This window comes from Balaenoptera borealis (genome assembly GCF_965194805.1).
Source record: "Balaenoptera borealis genome assembly, chromosome: 1".
In the NCBI taxonomy this organism is placed as follows: Eukaryota; Metazoa; Chordata; class Mammalia; order Artiodactyla; family Balaenopteridae; genus Balaenoptera; species Balaenoptera borealis.
Window position 1 is genome coordinate 186,660,095 of NC_138860.1, and position 24,163 is coordinate 186,684,257.

At 45.5% G+C, this 24,163-nt stretch overlaps 1 protein-coding gene across 1 annotated transcript; it reads right to left on the bottom strand.

The window, feature by feature from the left end:
• Window positions 1-271: 271 nt before the first annotated feature.
• On the bottom strand, window positions 272-18,561 carry RBP7 (retinol binding protein 7). The gene is made up of 4 exons (XM_082353275.1): window positions 18,418-18,561; window positions 6,319-6,497; window positions 6,098-6,199; window positions 272-512 (listed from the first exon to the last, which is right to left on the bottom strand). The coding sequence occupies exons 1-4, from the start codon at window positions 18,488-18,490 to the stop codon at window positions 462-464; spliced, it is 405 nt and encodes a 134-aa protein (XP_082209401.1). The 5' UTR covers window positions 18,491-18,561; the 3' UTR covers window positions 272-461.
• Window positions 18,562-24,163: the final 5,602 nt, after the last annotated feature.

Sequence of the window (24,163 nt, forward strand, 5' to 3'; positions counted from 1 at the left end):
TTCAGGTCCCAGCTTAAGGAGCACCTCCAGAAATACCGCAGACCCCTGCCACCACTTGCCCATCCCCAGATGGCAGGTTTGCCCCTCCTGAGCTCTCACAGCTGCCTATACTTCTCACCACTGATCAGACTGTTTGTTTCCTCCATTTTCCTCACTAGACCTGGAAGGCGGGAATTAAAACTTGTTCATTGGTGTGTCAGTGGTGTGCCTAGAAGGCTTCCAAATATTTCTGAAAATAAGGATATGCTAAATTTAGAAGGAAAAAGTCATAATCATTGGACAGGTTTATTGAAGCTGAGACGTTTTCTCACAATCCAAATGGCTTCTGGTACAGGATGTGTGACATCTTTCCGACCACAAGGCCCCATCCACGAAACCAGGACAGATCAACACCTGTTTATTCTGGAATATAATTCAGCATTAAGCTACTGCCTCATGTGGACTCTGCGGTTGGATCCAGATCAAGCTCTCTGGAACGTTTGTTTGCACACTTGGCCTTCACAGAACATTTCCTAGGGGCAGGGAGGAAGGGAAGACGAAAGAAGATGAGTTGGCATGTGGTCTATTACTATTAGTCACAACACTTCTGACACCAGGTACGTGGTGTCTTTTCCAATCCCATGTCTCCAACCCTCTGACGCCAAACTGGATGGTCAAGAATTTTTCTTTTTTTAAATTTTCACTTTTACTTGTATCTTTCCTTCTCTTTTTAAAAAAATATTTATTTATTTAGTTGCACCAGGTCTTAGTTGCGGCAGGCGGGCTCCTTAGTTGCAGCATGTGGGCTCCTTAGTTGAGACATGCATGTGGGATCTAGTTCCCTGACCAGGGATCGAACCCACGCCCACTGCACTGGGAGCACGGAGTCTTATCCACTGCTGGATGGCCAAGAATTTAATTCAGTTCTGACACTGAGGACCAGAGCAGTGCAGACCCCACAGGTCAAGGGCTTAGTCTCATGAGATTGCCCTTATTTCAGACATCAGTCACAAGTCCCAGGCCACCCATACTTCCGACCGAACAACCGTAAATTGGGGATTCCCACAACCCCCTCCTCAGGTTCAATACTTTGCTAGAATGGCTCACAGAAACACTCTTTACTTGCACTTACAGATTTAATGTAAAGGATGCAACTCAGGAAGAGCCAAACGGAAGACATGCATAGGAGAAGGTATCGCTGGGGGCGGGGCGGGGGGGCATTTGGCAGGGCGGGCAGAGCTCCAGGAGGGCTACCCTTCCAGCACTTCTATGTCTTTACCAACCAGGAAGCTCTCTGAACCCCCTTAGGTAGGGGTTTTTATGGAGGTTTCATTACACAGGCATGATAGCTTAAATCATTGGCCATTGGTCATTAGCTGAATCTGCAGATGCTCTTCCCTCACCCAAGCTCAGGGGCTGTGCTGAGAGTTCCAGCCTTCTAATAATGCCTTGATCTTTCTTGGGACCAGCCCCCATCCTGAAGCTATCTAGGGTCCCCAGCCACCAATCATCTCATTAGCACACAGAAGACACCCTCATTACTCTGAGATTCCAGGGGTTTTAGGAACCAGGTACAAAGACCAAATATTTATTTATTTATTTATTTATTTTTGTATACTCTATTTTTTTTGAATTTTTGAATTTTATCTTATTTATTTTTTTATACAGCAGGTTCTTATTAGTTATCCATTTTATACATATTAGTGTATATGCCAGTAGTGGGATTGCTGGGTCATATGGCAATTCTCTTTTTAGTTTTTTAACTAAAAACACTCCATACTGTTCTCCATAGTGGCGGTATCAATTTACATTCCCACCAACAGTGCAAGAGGGTTCCCTTTTCTCCACACCCTCTCCAGCATTTGTTGTTTGTAGATTTTCTGATGATGCCCATTCTAACTGGTGTGAGGTGATACCTCATTGTAGTTTTGATTTGCATTTCTCTAATAATTAGTGATGTTGAGCAGCTTTTCATGTGCTTCTTGGCCATCTGTATGTCTTCTTTGGAGAAATGTCTATTTAGGTCTTCTGCCCATTTTCTGATTGGGTTGTTTGTTTTTTTAATATTCAGCTGCATGAGCTGTTTATATATTTTGGAGATTAATCCTTTGTCCATTGATTCATTTGCAAATATTTTCTCCCATTCTGAGGGTTGTCTTTTCACCTTGTTTGTAGTTTCCTTTGCTGTGCAAAAGCTTTTAAGTTTCATTAGGTCCCATTTGTTTATTTTTGTTTTTATTTCCATTACTCTAGGAGGTGGATCAAAAAAGATCTTGCTGTGATTTATGTCAAAGAGTGTTCTTCCTATGTCTTCTGCTAAGAGTTTTATAGTGTCTGGTCTTACATTTAGGTCTCTAATCCATTTTGAGTTCATTTTTGTGTATGGTGTTAGGGAGTGTTCTAATTTCATTCTTTTACACGTAGCTGTCCAGTTTTCCCAACACACCACTTATTGAAGAGACTGTCTTTTCTCCATTGTATATCCTTGCCTCCTTTGTCATAGATTAGTTGACCATAGGTGCATGGGTTTATCTCTGGGCTTTCTATCCTGTTCCATATATCTATATTTCTGTTTTTGTGCCAGTACCATATTGTCTTGATTACTGTAGCTTTGTAGTATAGTCTGAAGTCAGGGAGTCTGATTCCTCCAGCTCCGTTTTTTTCCCTCAAGACCACTTTGGCTATTCGGGGTCTTTTGTGTCTCCATACAAATTTTAAGATATTTGTTCTAGTTCTGTAAAAAAATGCCACTGGTAATTTGATAGGGATTGCATTGAATCTGTAGATTGCTTTGGGTAGTATAGTCATTTTCACAATATTGACTCTTCCATTCCAAGAACATGGTATATCTCTCCATCTGTTTGTGTCATCTTTGCTTTCTTTCATCAGTGTCTTACAGTTTTCTGAGTGCAGGTCTTTTACCTCCTTAGGTAGGTTTATTCCTAGATATTTTATTCTTTTTGTTGCAATGGTGAATAGGATTGTTCAAATATTTATTTTTATTGTATCACAGCTTGTAAGAATCATCCCAAGAGTATCCTTAGAGCAAGGGTCCTTCTATCCTCTGCTTAGGCAGAGTTCTTGGCTATGCCAAAGAAGGATGCATGCAGTTTGAACATTACTTCTTACAGCCAACTAATCTGAATCCTCAAACAAATTTGTGTTTTCTTTGTAGTTTCATGTTACATTTTTGTGATGGCAAGTTTCTTAACTTTGTTTTTATTGCTAGAAGAGTGTGAGATTTGTCAATCTAAGAATCAAAATATCTTCAGTGTCTTTGTAATCAAAGACTCCCCAGACTCTCAAATACCACCCATATCCAACTTTAAGATGAGTGCTCTCATTTTGTTTTCATGGATCTCACCTAGATTTCACATGTACGTTGAGACTTAAAAAAACATAGAGTTGAAAACACACATTCTTGTCAGACTTAGATTTGAATCTCTACTCTGCAACCTTGGGGAATTTCAAAATCTCAATCTCTTCATTTGTAAATGGGAAAAATAGTGTCCCTTTCACAGGATTGTCTTGAAGACTAAGTAAGAAAATGCACTCAAAGGATTTAGCTAAGTAATCACACACAAAATCATCACTCAAAAAATGTAAGCCAGGGATTCCCTGGTGGTGCAGTGGTTAAGAATCCACCTGCGAATACAGGGGACGTGGGTTCGAGCCCTGGTCTGGGAAGATCCCACATGCCGTGGAGCAACTAAGCCCGTGCGCCACAACTACTGAGCCTGCGCTCTAGAGCCCGCGAGCCACAGCTGCTGAGCCCACGTGCCACAGCTACTGAAGCCCGTGCACCTAGAGCCTGTGCTCCACAACAAGAGAAGCCACTGCAACGAGAAGCCTGCGCACCACAATAAAGAGTAATTGCTCACCGCAACTAGAGAAAGCCCACGCGCAGCAACGAAGACCCAATGCAGCCATAAATAAATAAATAAATAATTTTTTAAAAAATGTAAGCCATTGTAACATACCTGTATGGCAGGAAGAAATTCTCATTTTAAAAGCCATAATTAAGCCTTGATGTACAATTTTATACCCTCTAGATTATATTTAGAAATTATTGATTAGGTTGAGCTATAATTTGTATGGTCTTGAAGTGCTGGTGGCATAAGAAATTGATGTACCCTTTTGGAAGCGAGTAAGGCAACAAAGTAGCAGGAGGCAATGATGTCTCTGACAACACTGATCCTCTCTGTGAATTCTTCCCAAGGGAATAAATCCATGCATGCAAAGAGGTCTGTTTATGTGAATTTAAGAAACAGCTGAAAAGACCCTGAAATATTCCTGGACATTGAAATTAAGAAAATGTTTTACTAATATGAGAGTTCATGAACCTGATGGAATATTATGCAGCCAGTTTGCTACGTTATTATATGTATTCAATTTATACATGATGAATTCAATAGGGAAATTATTTAGAAACCTGGAATATGTTTTTCTATTGAATGAAAAGGCACAATATTCTAACAGACTGGATGGTAAGATACCAAATTGAAAACAGTGAGTCGGGATGGTAGGATTGCTGGTCATGGTTTCCTGTTTAACATTTTCTTTAATAATCTCATCAAAAATAAGAACACTGAACAAGAAAATACAAACAACCCAATCAAAATAATGGGCAGAAGACCTAAATATACATTTCTCCAAAGAAGACATACAAATGGCCAATAGGCACATGAAAGGATGCTCAACATCACTAATTATTAGAGAAATGCAAATCAAAACCACAATGAGGTACCAGCTCACACCAGTCAGAATAACCATCATTAAAAAGTCTAAAAACAACATATGCTGGAGAGGGTGTGGAGAAAAGGGAACCCTCTTACACTGTTGGTGGGAATGTCAATTGGTGCAGCCACTATGGAGAACAGTTTGCAGGTTCCTTAAAAAAACTAAAAATAGAATTATCATATGACTCAGCAATCCCACTACTGGGCATATACCCAGAGAAAACCACAATTCAAAAAGACACATGCACCCCAGTGTTCACTGCAGCACTGTTTACAATAGCCACGTCATGGAAGCAACCTAAATGCCCATCGACAGATGAATGGATAAAGGAGATGTGGTACATATACACAATGGAATATTACTCAGCCATGAAAAGGAACAAAATTGGGTCATTTGTAGAGATGTGGATGGGCCTAGAGACTGTGAAGCAAGTGAGAAAGAGAAAAACAAATATATATTAACGCATATGTGTGGAATCTAGAAAAATGGTACAGTTGAACTGGTTTGCAAGGCAGAAGTTGAGACACAGATACAGAGAACAAACGTATGGACACCAAGGGGGGAAAGCAGGGGTGGGGGTGGGGGTGGGGTGAAATGAATTGGGAGATTGGGATTGACATGTATACACTGATATGTATAAAATGGATAATAAGAACCTGCTGTATATAAAAAAAAATAATAATAAATTAATAAATACAAAAAAAAAGAATTACCATATGATCCAGCAATCCCACTCTTCAGCATATACCCAGACAAAACTATAATTCAAAAAGATACATGCACCCCTATGTTCATAGCAGCATTATTCACAATAGGCAAGACATGGAAACAATCTAAATGTCCATTGACAGATGAATGGATAAAGAAGATATGACACACACACACACACACACACACACACAATGGAATACTACTCAGCCATAAAAAAGAACAAAATAATGCCATTTGCAGCAACATGGATGCAACTACAGATTATCATACTAAGTGAAGTAAGTCAGACAGAGAAAAACAAATATCATATGATATCACTCATATGTGGAATCTAAAATATGACACAAATGAACCTACTTTTGAAGCACAAAAAAACTCACAGACATAGAGACCAGACTTGTGGTTGCCAAGGGCGGGGGGAGGGAAGGGATGGACTGGGAGTTTGGGGTTAGTAGATGCAAACTATTACATATAGAATGGATGGACCACAAGGTCCTACTGGATGGCACAGGGAACTATACTCAATGTCCTGAGATAAACCATGATAGAAAAGAATATAAAAAAGAATATATATAACTGAGTCACTTTGCTGCACAGCAGAAATTAACACATTGTAAATCAACTATACATCAATAAAATTTAAAAAAAGACAAAACAGGGCGAGTACCAGGTAGAGTTGGTCCCCTTCAATCCAATGGGTCCAGCCTCTGTTCTTCTTTTCCCCCTTCTGCACACAGGTGAGTCTGTCATTGTCCCAGATGACCAAGCTCTGCATGAGGGATGGGAGAAAATACTGGTGTGCTCTAGCAACATCCTCAGGTATTACTAGGGAAGGTGCCAAGGTAACCTTGCAAAACTAAAAGCCTGTGTCATTACTTTAATTTTTACCTTGCATTTTCTGTTATCCAGGCCTTTGTTATCCTCATCAAATTCTTCTCCAACTTTAAATTTCACAAGGTAGTTCCTGAAGCTGCTGTTTGTGTGGATGGTAAAAGAATCCCCATTCTGCTCAATCACTTTCTGTGGTTTCAGCAGCTTGGCTATCTTACGAGTGGCAAAGTCAATATCTTAAAAATAATTTTTTAGAAAGAAAAGAAGACATTTCAACATTTCCTTGAGATGCAAAAGCTAAGAACTTGGCAGCTGTCCTCAAAATCATTGCATTTGATGGCTAGTGTTGCTTTTACAACTTCAGCATCGTTTCCTGACAAAATTGGATCTACAGGGTCAGCTATCCTGGCAAATCTCCTTCCAGAGGCTGATTAAAAATCTTGAACAGGGCTTCCTGGTGGCGCAGTGGTTGAGAATCTGCCTGCCAATGCAGGGAACACGGGTTTCAGTCCTGGTCTGGGAAGATCCCACATGCCGCAGAGCAACTGGGCCCGTGACCCACAACTACTGAGCCTGCGCGACTGGAGCCTGTGTTCCGCAACAAGAGAGGCCGCGATAGTGAGAGGCCCGCGCACTGCGATGAAGAGTGGCCCCCACTTGCCGCAACTAGAGAAAGCCCTCGCACAGAAACGAAGACCCAACACAGCCAAAAATAAATAAATAAATAAATAAATAAAATTTTTTTAAAAAATCTTGAACAGCTTTCAGGGAAAGTTCATTTGGCTGGCTGTGTGTTAGGTGATGGATTTGAAGCTGGGCATGGCAGAGACAGTTCTGGGAATCCCCTCAGAGGTTGACAAGAGGACGAGGAAGCCAAGGGGGCTGGGCTCAGGCCACAATCCAGCCTCAGTCACAGCGATGCTGCCTTTTTCTGCTTTATACATTTACACTTCCAATTAAGACAGCATTTGAACAGTTTCTGAACGCTGGGGAAAAAACAAAACAAAACAAAGCACCTCTAACAAAAAAGAAAAACAAATAGGGAATTCCCTGGCAGTTCAGTGGTTAGGACTCGGCGCTTTCACTGCCAAGAGCCTGGGTTCGATCCCTGGTCGGGGAACTAAGATCCCGCAAGCTGTGTGGTGCAGCCAAACAAAAAATTAATAATTTAAAAAAAATTTTTTAATTTTAAAAATTAAAACAAGAAAAAAAAGAAAAAAATTAAAACGAAAAAAGAGGGAAAAAAGCACCTCAAAAAAACACTGTAATCATGCAAATACTACTATACATTGAGAAATCTTTAATAAGCTTTAAAAAAGAGTCACACACTGAAACATGGAATGCTGAAACGATCAGCGTTTTGGTATAGACAGCTCCCATTAAGTGGCTTTCAACCCATTATGTACTAGAGGTAAGGGTTGCTATTTTATTTTATTTATTTATTTATTTATTTATTTATTTATTTATTTTTAACATCTTTATTGGAGTGTAATTGTTTTACAATTGTGTGTTAGTTTCTGCTTTATAACAAAGTGAATCAGCTATATGTATACATATATCCCCATATCCCCTCCCTCTTGTGTCTCCCTCCCACTCTCCCTATCCCACCCCTCTAGGTGGTCACAAAGAACCCAGCTGATCTCCCTGTGCTATGCGGCTGCTTCCCACTAGCTATCTATTTTACATTTAGTAGTATATATAAGTCCATGTCACTCTCTCACTTCATCCCAGCTAGGGGCAGGACAGGAATAAAGACGCAGATGTAGAGAATGGACTTGAGGACACAGGGTTGCTATTTTTTTTTAAATACATTTTAAAGTAATAACTAGAATTATGACTTATAACATTATACCAGAACATATAAGATTTTTAGAAATTTCATGTAATGTCTGAAACATTTATATTAACATATTTCCATACAAATAACCCAAACAGGGTTGCTATTTTAAATAGGGAAGCCAAGTGCCATTTCAGCCAGAGCTGAGGGAGATGACGAAGTGAGCTGTAAGCTGTGCAGATCTGGGGGGAAAGAAGTGTAAGACAGAGGTCACAAGGATCCCAGGAAGGGCGTGCAGGATGGTCTCAGGAACACCCAGGAGCCTGGGGTGGCCGGAGCAGAATGATGGGGAATGAGGAGGAGGAGGGGACCTAGAGATGAGATGCGAGGGGACAATAAGGACCATCGGACTTTAACCCAGAGCAAGATGGAGTCAGATGGGAGCCACCGGAATGTTTAGAGCAGGTGACACGATCTGACCTGATCAGGCAGCCACAGCTATATGCTGGCCCGTCACCCTGGACAATTCTATGAGTCACAGGGCATGGTGCTCCTATTTAGGGATTGTCCTATTATGTATAATAAAGTTTTAGGAATCTTCATTTCAGAGACTTACGTACCTCATTGCAGGTAGCTTGGTCCCAGAGTTGACCCCTGTTTTAATTTGTTTCCCTAACAGATTCGGTTTTTCCTGACACGACTGCCACTTGGGGTTAGCTGTGCTTCCCAGGGCCGGGCGCCTCATACTTCCATTTCCAGCCTAGAAAACGTGGCCAAGCCCCGAGTAGGGGTCCTTCAGCATCTCATTAGCCCCCACCCATTCCTTTTGTCTTCTTAAAAAATTTTTCTTTTTTTGGCCTTGCCACGCGGCTTGCGGGATCCTGGTTCCGTGACCAGGGATTGAACCTGGGCAGTGACAGCGCGGAGTCCTAACCACTGGACTGCCAAGGAATTCCCAGTCCCACCCATTTTTAAGCTCAATGATAGTGTAAATGTTTTAGAATGAAATAATGCCATTTGCAGCAACATGGATGGACCTAGAGATTATCATACTAAGTGAAGTAAGTCAGAAAGAGAAAGACACCATATGATATCACTTATACGTGGAATCTAAAATATAAATATCTACGAAACAGAAACAGACTCACAGACATAGACTCACACCTCTCTTGTGGCTGGCAAAAGGGGTGGAGTGGGGGAGGGAAGGATTGGGAGCTTGGGATTAGCAGATGCAAGCTATTATATATAGGATGGATAAACAACAAGGTCCTACTGTATAGCACAGGGAACTATATTCAATAACCTGTGATAAACCATAATGGAAAAGAATATGAAAAAGAATACATACATATAACTCAATCACTGTTTTACAGCAGAAATCAACACAACATTGTAAATCAACTATACTTCAATAAAATTTGTTTTCAAGTTTTTTTAACCTAGAGCTCAAGTTTTTAGCACGAAATGCAAATGATCCAGTCTTTACTTGTTTTCAGCAATGTTTAAACATTGAGGCTAAACCCTTAAAATATTTATCCGATTATTAAAATGACCAAGCCAAATTTAAAATACTTATCACGGACTTTCCTTAAACCTTATTCTGTATGTGGAACAAAAACAAACAAGAGGGCTTCCCTGGTGGTGCAGTGGTTAAGAATCCGCCTGCTAATGCAGGGGACACGGGTTCGAGCCCTGGTCCGGGAAGATCCCACATGCCGCAGAGCAACTAAGTCCGTGCGCCCCAACTACTGAGCCTGCGCTCTAGAGCCCGAGAGCCACAACTACTGAGCCTGCGTGCCACAACTACTGAAGCCCACCCGCCTAGAGCTCATGCTCCACAAGAGAAGCCACTGCAATGAGAAGCCTGCGAACCTCAACGAAGAGTAGCCCCTGCTCACCGCAACTAGAGAAAGCCCGCGCGCAGCAAGGAAGACCCAACACAGCCAAAAATAAATAAATTAAAAAATAACAAAAAAACCCCAAACAAACAAGAATCCAAACTTTAGATAATTACTTTACATCAGTTATGCTTTTACCATCAGTGAGATGATTTGTTGCTAGTAAATTTATAATTAGTACTACTGTTACTGAAAGCTCGGCCTCTCCGTGCACCGGTGCCTAATCAAATCCCGGAGACAGAGTTTTGGGTGAAGTAGAACAGGAGAGCTTTATTGCTTTGCCAGGCAAAGGGGCACACAGCGGGCTCTGGCCTCGAAAAACTGTGTCCCAACCCCAGAGGATTTGATGAAGGGTTTTATAACAGTGGTTCAAAGGCGGGGAAGTCTCTGACAAGATTAGGGTGTGAGCAGGGCTTGTACTTGCTTAACCTCATCTCAGGTGGTCGTCTCCTCATCTTAACGAGCTTCTCTGGTCCCTGTAATCTCGCCTCAGGTGGTTTCTTGGCTGCTCCTCCCTTGACTAGCAACTTTTTGAATCTGTGCTTTGGAACTCAGGGAAGGTCATGGAGGCTGGAGTCTTGCCTACAAGAAATGGTGGACACGGACTTCGCTGGTGGCGCAGTGGAATCCGCCTGCCAACGCAGGGGACACGGGTGCGAGCCCTGACCCAGGAAGATCCCACAGGCCGCGGAGCTCTTAGTTAAGAGCATGCGCCACAGCTACTGAGCCTGTGCTCTAGAGCCCGCAAGACACAACTACTGAAGCCCACCCGCCCTAGAGCCCATGCTCCGCAAGAAGAGAAGCACCGCAATGAGAAGCCCGCGCACCACAATGAAGAGTAGCCCCTGCTCGCTGCAACTAGAGAAAGCCCACGCGTAGCAGCGAAGACCCAACACAGCCAAAAATAAATAAATAAATTAATTAATTAATTTAAAAAACCGGTGGACAGGGACTTCCCTGGTGGTCCAGTGGTTAAGAATCTGCCTTCCAATGCAGGGGGCTCAGGTTTGATTCCTGGTTGGGGAAATAAGATCCCACATGCTGTGGGGCATCTAAGCCCACGCACCACAACTAGAGAGGAGCCCGCACGCCGCCACTAGAGAAGCCTGTGCCGCAACAAAAGATCCTGCATGCCGCAACTAAGACCCGACACAGCCAAATAAATAAATAAATATTTTTTAAAAAGAAGAAGAAATGGTGGACAAAAGAAGGCCTCCGTGCGCAGGCCCCACTCGGTTTCACTACCACACTGTAAGATTGTCACTTAACAGATTTGCAGTTGCAAGGCTGGCCTTTTTAAAGATCAAAATTTAAATTAGCTTAAGTTCTGGTCATTTTCTGCCAGGTCTACACTTACCATGACCTCAGTGGCCAAATGGCTTTAGTGCCCATAAGGCTTTTGTCTAGGTCAAACCATGCTTTTCCACACCATTAGATTTTTTTTTTAAATTTATTTTATGTATTTATTTATTGGCTGTGTTGGGTCTTCGTTTCTGTGCGAGGGCTTTCTCTAATTGCCGCAAGCAGGGGCCACTCTTCATCGCGGTGTGCGGGCCTCTCACTGTCGCGGCCTCTCGTTGCGGAGCACAGGCTCCAGACGCGCAGGCTCAGTAATTGTGGCTCACGGGCCCAGTTGCTCCGCGGCATGTGGGATCTTCCCAGACCAGGGCTCGAACCCGTTTCCCCTGCATTGGCAGGCAGACTCTCAACCACTGCGCCACCAGGGAAGCCCCACCATTAGATTTTATAGTAGGAAATAAGACATTCCAGCAGGCGGAAGAGACGATCTAAACGATGCACATCCTATTACAAGGATGTGTGTGAGCATACACATTTTAGGGCAGGATCTCAAAGAGGCCAACACAACATATACTTTTCTAAACTTCATCTGTTCACATTAACCCTTCATCCCAAAGCCATTTCTAATCTTGAGGCAATGTGGGTCTTGGAGCCAAGAGATACTGGTTTTAAATCCAGTTTATGTGGTGACCTTGGACAAGCTGGTAACATCCCTGCCTTCTCATGTTCATGAGATTAAAGGGGAGTCCAGACAAGACCGGTCAAGCCCTTGCAGGCATTAGCACAGCGTTCTTTCCTGCCTAGAGCTTCACACCTTGGGTCTTCCTTTGCTATTGTGGGGTCCACCAAGAACTCCCAGATCCAGAGCTAGCTCCTCCAGACTTTAGAACCCAAGCAAACTTTCTTCGATGTCAAAAGGACAAATTGCCTTTCTTCTCCCTGCAATTTGGCAGAAGCTAGGAAAGAGCAGTATCAGAGCCATGTTGGGGAGTTGCAGGATCAGCCCTAGTCAGAAAGGAGTAATTTTTCCCCTCAAAAGAGATGCTGGGGGACTTCCCTCGTGGCGCAGTGGTTAAGAATCTGCCTGCCAATGCAGGGGACACGGGTTCGAGCCCTGGTCCGGGAAGATCCCACATGCCGCAGAGCAACTAAGCCCGTGCACCACAACTACTCACAACTAGAGTGAACTTGCACTCTAGAGGTTGTGAGCGACAACTACTGAGCCCGCATGCCACAACCACTGAAGCCTGCGTGCCTAGAGCCCGTGCTCCGCAACAATAGAAGCCACCGCAATGGGAAGACTGCACACCACAAAGAAGAGTAGCCCCTGCTCGCCGCAACTAGAGAAAGCCCAACTAGAGAAAGCCCGTGTGCAGCAACGAAGACCAAGTGCAGCCAAAAATAAATAAATAAATTTATTTAAAAAAAAACAACCATAAACATTTTTAAAGGGAGAATCATTTGGGGAGGGGGTCAGAGTCTGCTATCTTCCACTGTGTGCAGACTTTCAGGGTGGTGTTCTAGGAATCTTGTGCTCAGTCTGAAGTTACCATCCTCCACCTGGGTGGAGACCTTAGTTCCTGCATGAGAACTCAAAGGTATTGTTATGTATGTTTCTTGAGGAGGAACAAGGACCCTGCCCCAAGGCTGCACTATTGTTTCTTGACTGCTCCTCCTTTGTTTCTGCATTCCCTCCTTTCCCTGATAAGCAACTTGAATCTGATCTTTGGAACTCAGGGAAGGTCAAGGAAACTGAATGAAGCCTACTTCCTACAAATAAGAAAGGAGGGACACAGAAAGGATTTGTACCCATGAGGGCCCCACAGGATTCTACTCAGTTTCAGAATCACCTAAGAATCTGGTTGAATGCAGATTCTGATTCCATAGATCCAGGATCTGGGATGAGGCACAAGTGTCTGCATTCTAAGGAGTTCTGCTGGTCCTTGAGTAACAAGACCCTACAATCATCTGGATCTGCGCTCCTATTTTGCCCAGGAAAAATGCATTGACCCTGGAGTCTATGTTTTTACACGTGGAAGGCAGAAGAGAGTGTTTGCCGCACAAATAGCCATGTGTGCCAAATCATTTTCTTCCCAGGTTTTTGGCAACTGGCAATAGGTTTCAGGCTGATTTCAGCTATTGTATAAAATGCTAATGTAAGCAGATAGGTTAGGGGGTCCCCCAGAGAAAGAGAACCAGGCATGGCTTTCTTGACATAAGAGAAACCATTTTTAGCCTTGCCATTTTTATTTTTATTTTTTTGGTGTTGCCTTTTATTTTTATTTTATTTTATTTTAGTTTTTGGCCATGCCATGTGGTATGTGGGGTCTTAGTTCCCCAGGGATTGAACCCACGCCCCCTGCATTGGAAGCACAGAGTCTTAATCACTGGACCGCCAGGGAAGTCCCATGGCCTAGACTTTTTGTGATCTAAACCTGGCCATATTGAGTGCCCTTGAGCAGGTCTTAGTAATTCAGGAACAAAGGAAAAGCAGTCAAGAAAAAATAGCTCAGCAATAAAACAGAGTCCTACTTCTGTAAGCAGCTATTTTGTCCCTTTCCTGCTTGCCTATTTCTGTTCCCCTTAAACCTTAATTATGACAATGAGATCACTAGGTAACATTTAACCTAACTCCTGACTTATGCTCTACTAAATGTTCACAATGCCTTGCCTAACCTGTTGATTCTTTCCCTAGATTAAAAGAAGTAGGAATGAAGAATTAAGTAAAGAATGACTAGTTTTCTACCCCCAGCAACTCCCTGAGCAAATTTACAGGCAGACCACACAGGCAAAATAGCATCCAAAGGAAGATCAGGAGAAGTCAGCAGGTTTGCAAGCAATGGAAAAATGATGAAGAATCTGACCTCCTACCTGAATAATTAACTGAGATTTTCCCCACCTTTTTCCCTTTAAAAACTTTCATGGCTGAGCATAATCTTTGGAGTTGGTTTTGGGACATGAGTCCACGTTCTCCCCAGATTGCCAGCTTTTCTGATTAAAGCAACTTCCCTTTCTACCAACAGTTGCCTCTTTAGTATTGGCTTTTGAGCAGGAGAAGCTGAACCTGAGTTTGGTAACAATTCCTCCTCAAGGAATATACAGAACAATCTGATACAGTCTTAGTTCCACAGGAACTAAGACCCCCACCCAGGTGGAGGATGGAATGATGGTGTTGACCCTCCTGAGGTGAATCAACTAAAGCTTGGACTCTGCCCAATTCTATGCTGAATTCTCCTCTGCTCAAACCCCTTCATGAATATGCATATACCCTTAGCTTAAAACTTCACCAATTTTGCTATTCAGGGAGACACTGCTTTGGGAAAGACCCGCAGTGTTGTCCTTACTTGCTGCAAGAAATAATAAATCCTTTCTTCTCCTGATCTTTGGCTTGGTCACCCACCAAGAGGCGAACCCAGTTTTCAGGTAACACTAAGAGATCCCTTGGTTTGTATTTTAGACACTCTTTAGAATATCAAATCTGATCCAACCACCTCTAACAGATGAGGCATCTAAATGAACTCAGAGGTTATATGACTTTGATTCTATTACCAACAATCGGCGGCTAGTTATCTGGGTTTCCAGTTTGATGCTCTGTTATACTAACTAGCCTCTACTCCAGCATCCTTAGCACACTTATATTTCTTTTGGGAAACAGACTGCAAATAAGAGTTCATTTGTTGTCTGGATCTAGTATCTTTCTGGAACCTGAACCAAATGTAAAAAAAGGAGTAGTGAGGCAGGATATTGACTCAATATTCCACGGCTTAATCCTTTGTGAAGTGGGTTGGATGATAAATGAATATAGCTAATGTAAATAAATAGCCTCTGTTGGCCTCTAGGATCTAATACAGTGGCAGATAATTGATAAGCTTCTACTGAAACCACGAAAAAGAAAGTATCAAACAAGGGGTCATAGCAGAGCATAAGAAAAGCAGGACAGTACTGGGGACAGGTGAAGGATTCCATGAATACACATTTGAAAAACACTAATTACAACACTCAGAAGGCTGCTTTGCGGTACGTGACAGGCTTAACAAAAGATGTCTTTGCACACTTGAAAGGTTGACTCTGACTCCATTCCCTGTTTTCTTCTCTAAGAAATTTGCTCTAAAAGCCATGGAGGGCCTTCCCTGGTGGTCCAGTGGTAAAGAATCCACCTTCCAATGCTGGGGACGTGGGTCAATCCCTGGTCGGTGAACTAAGATCCCACATGCCACGGGGCAAGTAAGCCCGCACGCTGCAACTACTGAGTTCGAGCGCCTCAGCTAGAGAGGCCTCCTGCTGCAAACTACAAAGCCCAGGCCCTCTGGAGCCTGTGCGCCACAACTAGAGAGAGAAAACCTGCATGCCACAACTAGAGAGACGCCTGTGTGCTGCAACGAAGAGCCCGCACCACAACGAAAGATCCCGCATGCCGCAACGGACCCAACGCAGCCAAATAAATAAATAAATAAATGCCAGCCATGGAAATGGTTAAAGAGAAAGCATAGCAAGGCAAAATTCAAAGCCATCTCCCAATCTTTAGCACTTTATCTTCCATAAAGAAGCCAGATACTAGCCAGAGAAACCAGGGAAGAAAGCACTTATGGTCACATGTCGCCACTAATTTGGGGGTGAGGAGATAAGAACATTATCAGGATTTACTGCCTTTGGGAAAAATCATCATTAATTCCTTCTTATGAATGGGAAAGAGAGGAAATGAGATTCAGGTGAAGGGTAGCAGAATATGCCACCCTCAGATATGCCACTTTGTCATACTGACTATTTTGAAATGAAGACGATTGGGAAGCAGATAGAAGAAAAACTCTCTGCCCTTCCCCCAGAAGCAGGACATAACTGTGTAAATGTGTGTCCCCCCCCCCCCCCCCCGCCTCTGTATCAGGTTGGACAGAAGTTAGGGAGACAACACTAGATTCCTATCAGCCTAGAGATGGCATCAGAATTTACATAATAAACTTTACTAACTAGCTCTCATTTTCCATTAGTTCCTCCATGTATTTATCTTCCCACAATTTGCCACCCCTAGAAAGTCAAAGCCCTTTTCTTTGTCTTGGCACTTCTCTACAAAATTATTACTCTTTGCTAAGATGCCACATAACCAAGTTCTAACCACTCTGAGATGCTCATCACTGAATGTTCCTGTGTGTATTCACCGTGCATGTGCTAACAAACTTCTCTTTGTTTGTGTCTTGTTACTCTTTTTTTAAAAAATTAATTAATTAATTAATTAATTTTTGGCTGTGTTGGGTCTTCGTTGCAGTGCTCGTGCTTCTCATTGTGGTGGTTTCTCTTGTTGCAGAGCACGGGCTCTAGGCACTCGGGCTTCAGTAGTTGTGGCACGCGGGCTTCAGTAGTTGTGGCATGCGGGCTCTAGAGCGCAGGCTCAGTAGTTGTGGTGCACAGGGCTTAGCTGCTCCGCGGCTTGTGGGATCTTCCCGGACCAGGGCTTGCACCCATCTCCCCTGCAATGGCAGGCGGATTCTTAACCACTGGGCCACCAGGGAAGTCCCTACTCTGTCTTTTTTAGTCTAATTTACAGGGCCCCCAGCCAATGAACCTAAAATGGGTAGAGGAAAAATACTTTTTCCTTGCCTATGAGGTTTTGTGTCAGTATGAATCAGATTTAGCTTGAGAAGTTCCAGACTTCCCTACTTAGTGTGAGAAAGGGAGGGGAGAATCTTACCATAGGCTGGGAGATCTTAAAAACACAGGGGAGCCTCAGAACCGTACGTTTCAAAGTGGTTAAAATGGCCGATTTTATGTTATATTTATTTTAGCACAATTAAAAGAAAAAAGAAAAAAAAATGGACCCCCCCCCCCCCGCTCTCAGTTTACAGATGGAGAAACTGAGGCCCAGGTCAGATAATGAGGAGGCGAGCCAGAGCAGCCCCCAGCCCCCTAGACTCCCAGCAACTCTGGCCCAGCTGTCAATAGTGCCCCTGATGGGTGTCATTTAGGCGAAAGTGCTTGGCACAGAGTAGGTGTGAACTTACTCTGAACCATCAAGTCTGAAGAATTAAACTAAGGGCAGGACGAACTAAGAATCGGTACGGAAGGGAGGCGTTCTACAGTCCCGGCAGGAAATAAACTCTTGAGGCCCTCTGGGAAGCAAGGTCATTGGCGGGGGCCCCGCCGCCCCGCTACGCACCCTGGAGGACCCCGCGTTCCCTTCCCTCCGAGCCTAGAGCGCCGGAGCCCAAGCCGGGCAGGGGGCGGTGGAAGCGACCCCTCCAGGCGCCCACCCACAGTCCTTCCGGCTGGAATTGGGCCCCGGGGTGGGGGGGACGGGGTAGTGGCCTCGAAGGGGTCTGGGTTTCTTGACCCCCCTCAAGCCCTCGAGGTTAGGAGAAGCCAGAAAAGTAAAGATTTCAAACGTAGCTCCCGAACTCCACCGGGCACCAGAGTCACGTGGGGGCGCGGGCGCGGCCGGAGACCGGCTGGGGAAGGTCCTCTGGGGCCCGCGAATCCGCGTCCCGGACCAGCTCCAGGTGATGCCGGTGCTGCCGGCCGGGACCTCCCCGGGACCGCCACTGGACTCGCGGAATCCCAGAGCCGCCGCCCGGAGCCTCGCGTTAAAGCGGCTGCGCAGCGAGGTTCTCCCGGGAGGGGCTTCGGGCCGGGGCGCCCCCTCACCCGGGTGGACCCCCATCGTGTCCCCGAGCCTCCCAGCGAGGTGGGCCCATGCCACCCGCGCCCCCGCCTGCTTGGAAGTCCGCGATAGGACAGGAGCCTCGGCCGCGGGGTAGAGACGCACGGGGCACCGGCGGACAGACAGAAGGACACGCAGAGAGACTCGCGGACAGGGGAGAAAGGACGGGGAGCGGGTGGGCGGACGGCGGACAGGAGGGAGGACGGGAGGGACCGGGACATGGGCAGGCGGGTGGCGGGCAAGGGGATGGGGGAGACCGAAGGATGGGGGACAGCAGACCGACTGGAGGACTGACAGACGGACGAGGGTGGGAGACCGACGGTCAGACGGACGGACAGCGAGACGGAGGATGGACGGGGGTGTGGGGAAGCGGGGGAACCGGCGGATACTCAGGCAGACGGGGGGACGGACGGACGGACGGACGAGGGTGAGGGGAGACAGGGAGACTGACCCACAGGCCAGCCCGGCCTCCTCCGCCCTGAGCCGGACGCGCGGCCGGAGCCCGAGGCCCCCGCACGGCCCCCCGGCCCTACCTAGGGCCAGCATGTAGCCCTCCAAGTTGTCGCTGCTGAGCAGGTTCCAGGTGCCGCTGAGGTCGGCGGGCATGGCGGGGCTGGGGCGGCACTGGCGGTGGGCGGTGGGGACCCGGGAGGTAAATGTGTGGCCGGGGAGGCGGGACCGGGGCGGGGCCGCGCGGGAACCGCGCCGGGAGGAGCCCTCCCCACCCGAAGCCTCCTTCGCCACGCGCTCCTGGATTTCTGCTACCTCCCTTTTGGAGATAGCTCAGTTTTCCCTTGGGTTTCCTCCTCTCTGCTTTAACTCCAAACCGTGATCACGGCCACACTGTTTTCTCTGCCTACACGTTACTAACCACGGGATCTCCTTCAAAGGCATGGCATTCATTACTGTGTCAGCTGCAAATAATATGCCAATAAATCCAACTCTAGCGGTCTCAATAAATAGGGGGTTATTTCCTTACCTATCAAGCAGTCCTGGGATAAGCAGTTGCCGGTGATGATACGGCAGCTCCACTGTCACGGAAGTGGCACCTCTCTGCTTCTCCTGGCTCTGTGATTCCTGCCGGTTACCTCACTGGGATGAGTTGGCTGCTGGGTTTCCAGCCGGAACATCCACATTCAAGGTGGGAAAGAAGGGGTAGAGTACCACCTGCCATTATCCCTTCATCAGATTTCTGTTTACCCTCATTGGCCCAAACTGTGTCTTATGCTACTTTTAACTGCAAGGGAGCCGGGGGAATCTAGTATCTAGTCTTTAGCCTTGTCAGTACAGAAAGGCCAAAGAGTAAGGTGTTGCGAATGTGGGCTAACCTATAATATAGCCACAAACACCCTCTCTATAGGCTGGCTCCAAGACTTATCTGTCCATTTCTTTTCTTTTTTTTCTATTTAAAAAAAATTTTTTTATAGGAGTATAGTTGATTTACAATGTTGTGTTAGTTTCAGGTGTACAGCTTATCTGTCCATTTCTGATCTCTCCCGTGAGCTCCAGACTCAAGTATATTAATAGCCAACATTTATTGAGTGATTACTATGTGTATTATCATTTATCACAAAATCCTACCTCTCCAATAGTTACTTTAGTATCTCCATTTGACAGAGACAAAACCTGAGACAAAGAGAGGTTAAGTAACTTGCCCAAGTTCATACAGTTGGTGGAAGAGTCTGGATTCGATCTCAGGCAGCCTGACTTCAGAGCTCATGTGTCACCTCTCACTGCTTAAGATGCCTCTCAATGTCTCCCCTTGGATGACTTAAAGGCATTCGAATGTAACATATCCAAGGCAGAAAGCATAAAACAAAATTATTCCTTGGCTTTCCTCATCTCCATAAATTGTACCACTAGTCACCCGGTTGCTTAAGCCCAAAGCCCATTTAGACACTGGAGTTCTCCCTTCTCTGCTCACCCATATCCAATCCATCAGCAAATCCTGTTGGTTCTTCCAACCTAACCCAAGCCACCATCCTGTCTTGCCTCTTCCCTGGACTTGCTGCTTCAACTCCTGATCCCACCAAACCACTCTCCATCCTGCAGTCAGGCAAGCTTTTGAGAAATGTAGTTCAGATCTTCTCACCCTCAAGCTTAAAATGCCTCAGTGTTGTCCCACTTTTCGTAAGAGGAAATTGCACTCCCTCCCATGGTTCATAAAGCCATTGCTGATTGGGTTTCTGGATACTTCTCCTACATCATTACACTCTGTCTCCCTCAGCTCAGCAACTCCAATCATACCAGTTTTGTTGTGGTGGTGATTCCGTGCAGAGGTCAAACCCTTTCTTTCTTCGCAGTCTTTGCATACAGTGTTCCCTCTTCCTGGGAGGTTTTTCCTCCTGGTTTTTGCATGGTTAGCTCCTCTGGCTTCCAGTTCAAAAGTCACTATTAGAGAAACAGTCATTTTTAACCATGCTCTTCATGGAGAAGAATTTTCCCTAAACACCCTGTTTTGTTTTGTTTTTTTTTCCAACCCTATTTCTTCCTCATGGAGGTGGAATGAGTTACCTGGTTGGGAGAAACTAGGGTGACCACCCATTACGGTTTCCCCAAGACTGAAGGAGTCCCAGGGCATGGAACTTTCATTACTAAAACTGGAAAAGTTCTAGGAAAACTGGAATGAGTTGCTTGCCCTACAGACAACAGCCATTGAAGAATTTTATCCACTAGGTAGTTACTCTATCAAATATTGTAAACACAGGGTATCTCAGTATTTTCTTCTCCCTTTTGACATGGACTTGAGGGTATGTCTATTTCACAGACCTGAACTTTCTCTCAGATAGACTGCCTAGATTGGGGGAGTTAGTATATCATTTATTCTTGCCTCTCCCAACTCAATGGCTTAAAATAATACAGGTCATTAATTGGCTCACAAATCTGCAGTCTGGGGAGGGCTCACAGGGCATGGCTCATCTCAGCTCCATGTGGCATTAGCTGGGGTACCTTGACTCCAGTTGGGAGGGCTAGAGAAGCCACCTCCCAAATGGATCCATCTCACGGCTATCTGTTGGCTGGGAGCCCAGCCAGGCCTGTGGGCTGGGGGCCAGGTTCCTTTCCATGTGGGCCTCTCCATGGGCTGCTTGGGCTCCCTCAAGCAGGGATAGCTGGGCTCTAAGAGGGAGCATCCCAAGAGAACCAGGAAGATGATGTACCATCTTGACCTAGTCTGAGAAGTCATATAACATCACTTCCACCAAAGTCCAAGGCCCACTGTGATTCAAAGGGAGGGAACATGGACCTCATCCCTCAGTGTCACACTGTAAAAGGAGCACGTGATGGGGACTTCCCTCCCTGGTGGTGCAGTGGTTAAGAATACACCTGCCAATGCTGGGGACATGGGTTCAAGACCTGATCCGGGAAGATCCCACATGCCGCGGAGCAGCTAAGCCCATGCACCACAACTACTGAGCCTGCGCTCTAGAGCCTGCGAGCCACAACTACTGAGCCTACGTGCCGCAACTACTGAAGCCCGCGCGCCTAGAGCCCGTGCTCTGCAGCAAGAGAAGCCACCGCAATGAGAAGCCCGTGCACCGCAACGAAGAGTAGCCCCTGCTCGCCGCAACTAGAGAAAGCCCACGTGCAGCAACGAAGACCCAATGCAGCCAAAAACAAATTAATTAAAAAAAAAAAAAAAAAAAAGGAGCACGTGAGATGGGAGATTCTCGTAATAGCCATCTTGGAAAACACCATCTGTCACAGTTACCAGTACCTCTTTTGACCCTCACACTAAGCTACAACTTCTAACCTGGATTTTATCAGTCATAAGGGTGCTATTTTGGGAATTCCCTGGTGGTCCAGTGGTTAGGACTCGGCACTTTCACTGCCAGGGCCCTGGTTTGACCCCTGGTTGGGGAACTAAGATCCCGCAAGCCTCGAGGTGTGGCAAAAAAGGTGCTATTTTGGTTCTCCACTTATTGTTTCTTTTGTCTTATTTTTCCATTAGTTTAGAAGTTGAACAGAGAAATATTTGGATCTCTTCAAATATCTGAGTCACCTTCTCAGAACAGCCTTCTGATCTACATTTACTCTGTATCACATCTCTGCTTATATCCTTCATAATTATCATAATCCATAATTATCTTTTCTCGCTTTGTTTACTGACTACCTTTTTCATTAAAATGTCAAGGGCAGAGACCATGTTCATCTTATTCACCTCTATAGTATCCCCAGTGCCTAGTACAGTGCCTGGCAAGTGCTTAATAAATATTTGTTGAATGAATGGCTATGACCTTTCCAAAGGAGAAATACCATTTTTATTGAGGAAACCATAGTGGCACTCACTGCCTTGCTCAGATGAGGCTATTGATTCTTATAAGTATGAAACATTGATTCCTTTGGTGGAACATGACAGGATGATATCAAGTCCTGGGATTAGATATACTTTGCCACGTAAAGGGCACAGAACGAAGAACTCTGACCAGATTTCTGGAGCATGAAACCTGTTTAAATTCCAGATGACTAAAGGAACAGGACATGGAGAAATCACATTTCCTTCCTATCCTTAAAATCTGATTGTTCTAAATGTTGGCCTGAAAATGAAAGTCACAGAAATAACTAATAATAGTTCTAGCAGTTGTGCTGGTTGGTATGGCTTTTGGCCAGCTTGAGCAAGGGCCATTTATTAGGGAGAGGGTTGAATTTTAGTGGAAGTGGACATAAGACTGGACTTGCCCATGGGAGGAGGAATCATTTTCTCCTCTGCAATTTCAAGATCTTTCTTCTAGACTGAGACCAAAGTTATCTCTGGAAAGGAAAGAGAAAGTTATCTGCCAAATTTGAGCCCTTTCTTTCCTTCTATTTGATACTGGCAAAGTAAACCATAAAATTAGAGCCAAGATGAGGTCCTAATCTGGTGTACAAGCACTGCTTCTCCTAGACAGTAATGGATGGGAATGATGAGGGACACGTGATGGAGTCTGATACTGGTCCAGCAAAGAATGGCGTGGACAGTAGTAAACTTCACCCCATCCATACCTCCCCTCCCTAATGCAAGGAGGCAACACCATCAGGAAGCTCGGTGCAGTTCCAGGGATAAGACCTGGATACACAGGGGTTCATTATACTTTTATCACTAATTCTATGTTTGAAAATTTCCCTAATGTTTTAAAATGTAATTGTCATCATGATACTCACTGGTTTGGAAAAACTTATCAGGCAGTTTAACTTGATTTGGGACACACTGCCTGCTGTATCATTCAGACCTGTAAGACGCTTGAGGCAGAAATGGATCAGAATCCCAGCACTGAAGTCCCCTCAGCAGGAGGAGGGCCATCGTCCCTCAGGAGGAGCCACAACAGAGAATGGGAATCGCCACCACACGCCGGCGCCACTGCAGCAGGCCCGAAACCCCACCCGGACCCTTCCAAGCTCCCCTCCTATGAGCCGCCACATCCCACCCCACACGCCTGGCCTCGGTCAGGCTGGCTTCCTTGCTAAAGCCCATGGTCACACGCCTGCTCTTCTCCATACCTCCTCTTAGGTTGTTCCTCCTGCCTAAGGTTGCTGGAGTTGGCAAAAAACCAGACCAGAAACAGGACTCCTCAAATTTCAGATAAACAACAAATAATTGGTAGTATAAGGAGTTCCACCTGGAACACCCTCTGTCCTGGTTTCCTGACTACAGGAGCCCCGGGCACTCATTTTGAGGAAGCCTTCAGGAGCGGCTCTGGAGAGTTCCCTGCTGATGCTCCAAATGCAGCATTTCTCTGCCCGCCCTCCCTAACTGCCAGCAGCCTGGCGACAGAGGCTGGTGACGGGTGCTGAAGGATGCTCCCTTTAGCACCTCAAGTGATGAGTGTTCCGAGAACTGCTTCCTGGTCGTGCAGAAGGGTGGGGACACGTGGTGAGAAGCCAGTGTGAGTGGCAACGCTCCATCAGGGCTACAACATTTCAGAGCCGGAAGGGGCCTCAAAAATCATTGTTTTGGGGGCCTCCCTGGCGGTCCAGTGGTTAAGAATCCGTGCTTCCAATGCAGGGGACACAGATTCGATCCCTGGTCCGGGAACTAGGATCCCACAAGCCTTGCAGTGCAGCCAAAAAAAAAAAAAAAAATCATCACTTTTGTTTACAGAAAGGGAATCTGAGAGACATGTGACTGCCCCCCATCGGCTGACTGACATGCCTGGAGCTAGAAACCCGCCTCCCAGGCAGAAGCTTCTTCCGCTGACTCACAGGCAACAGTGCTGCAGGGTGACGTTCTGGTACCAGCATGGGCAGCTGGGCGCCCTTCTTCATCTTTTTGTTGGTTAAGAGTGAACTGCGGCTCATACCCCT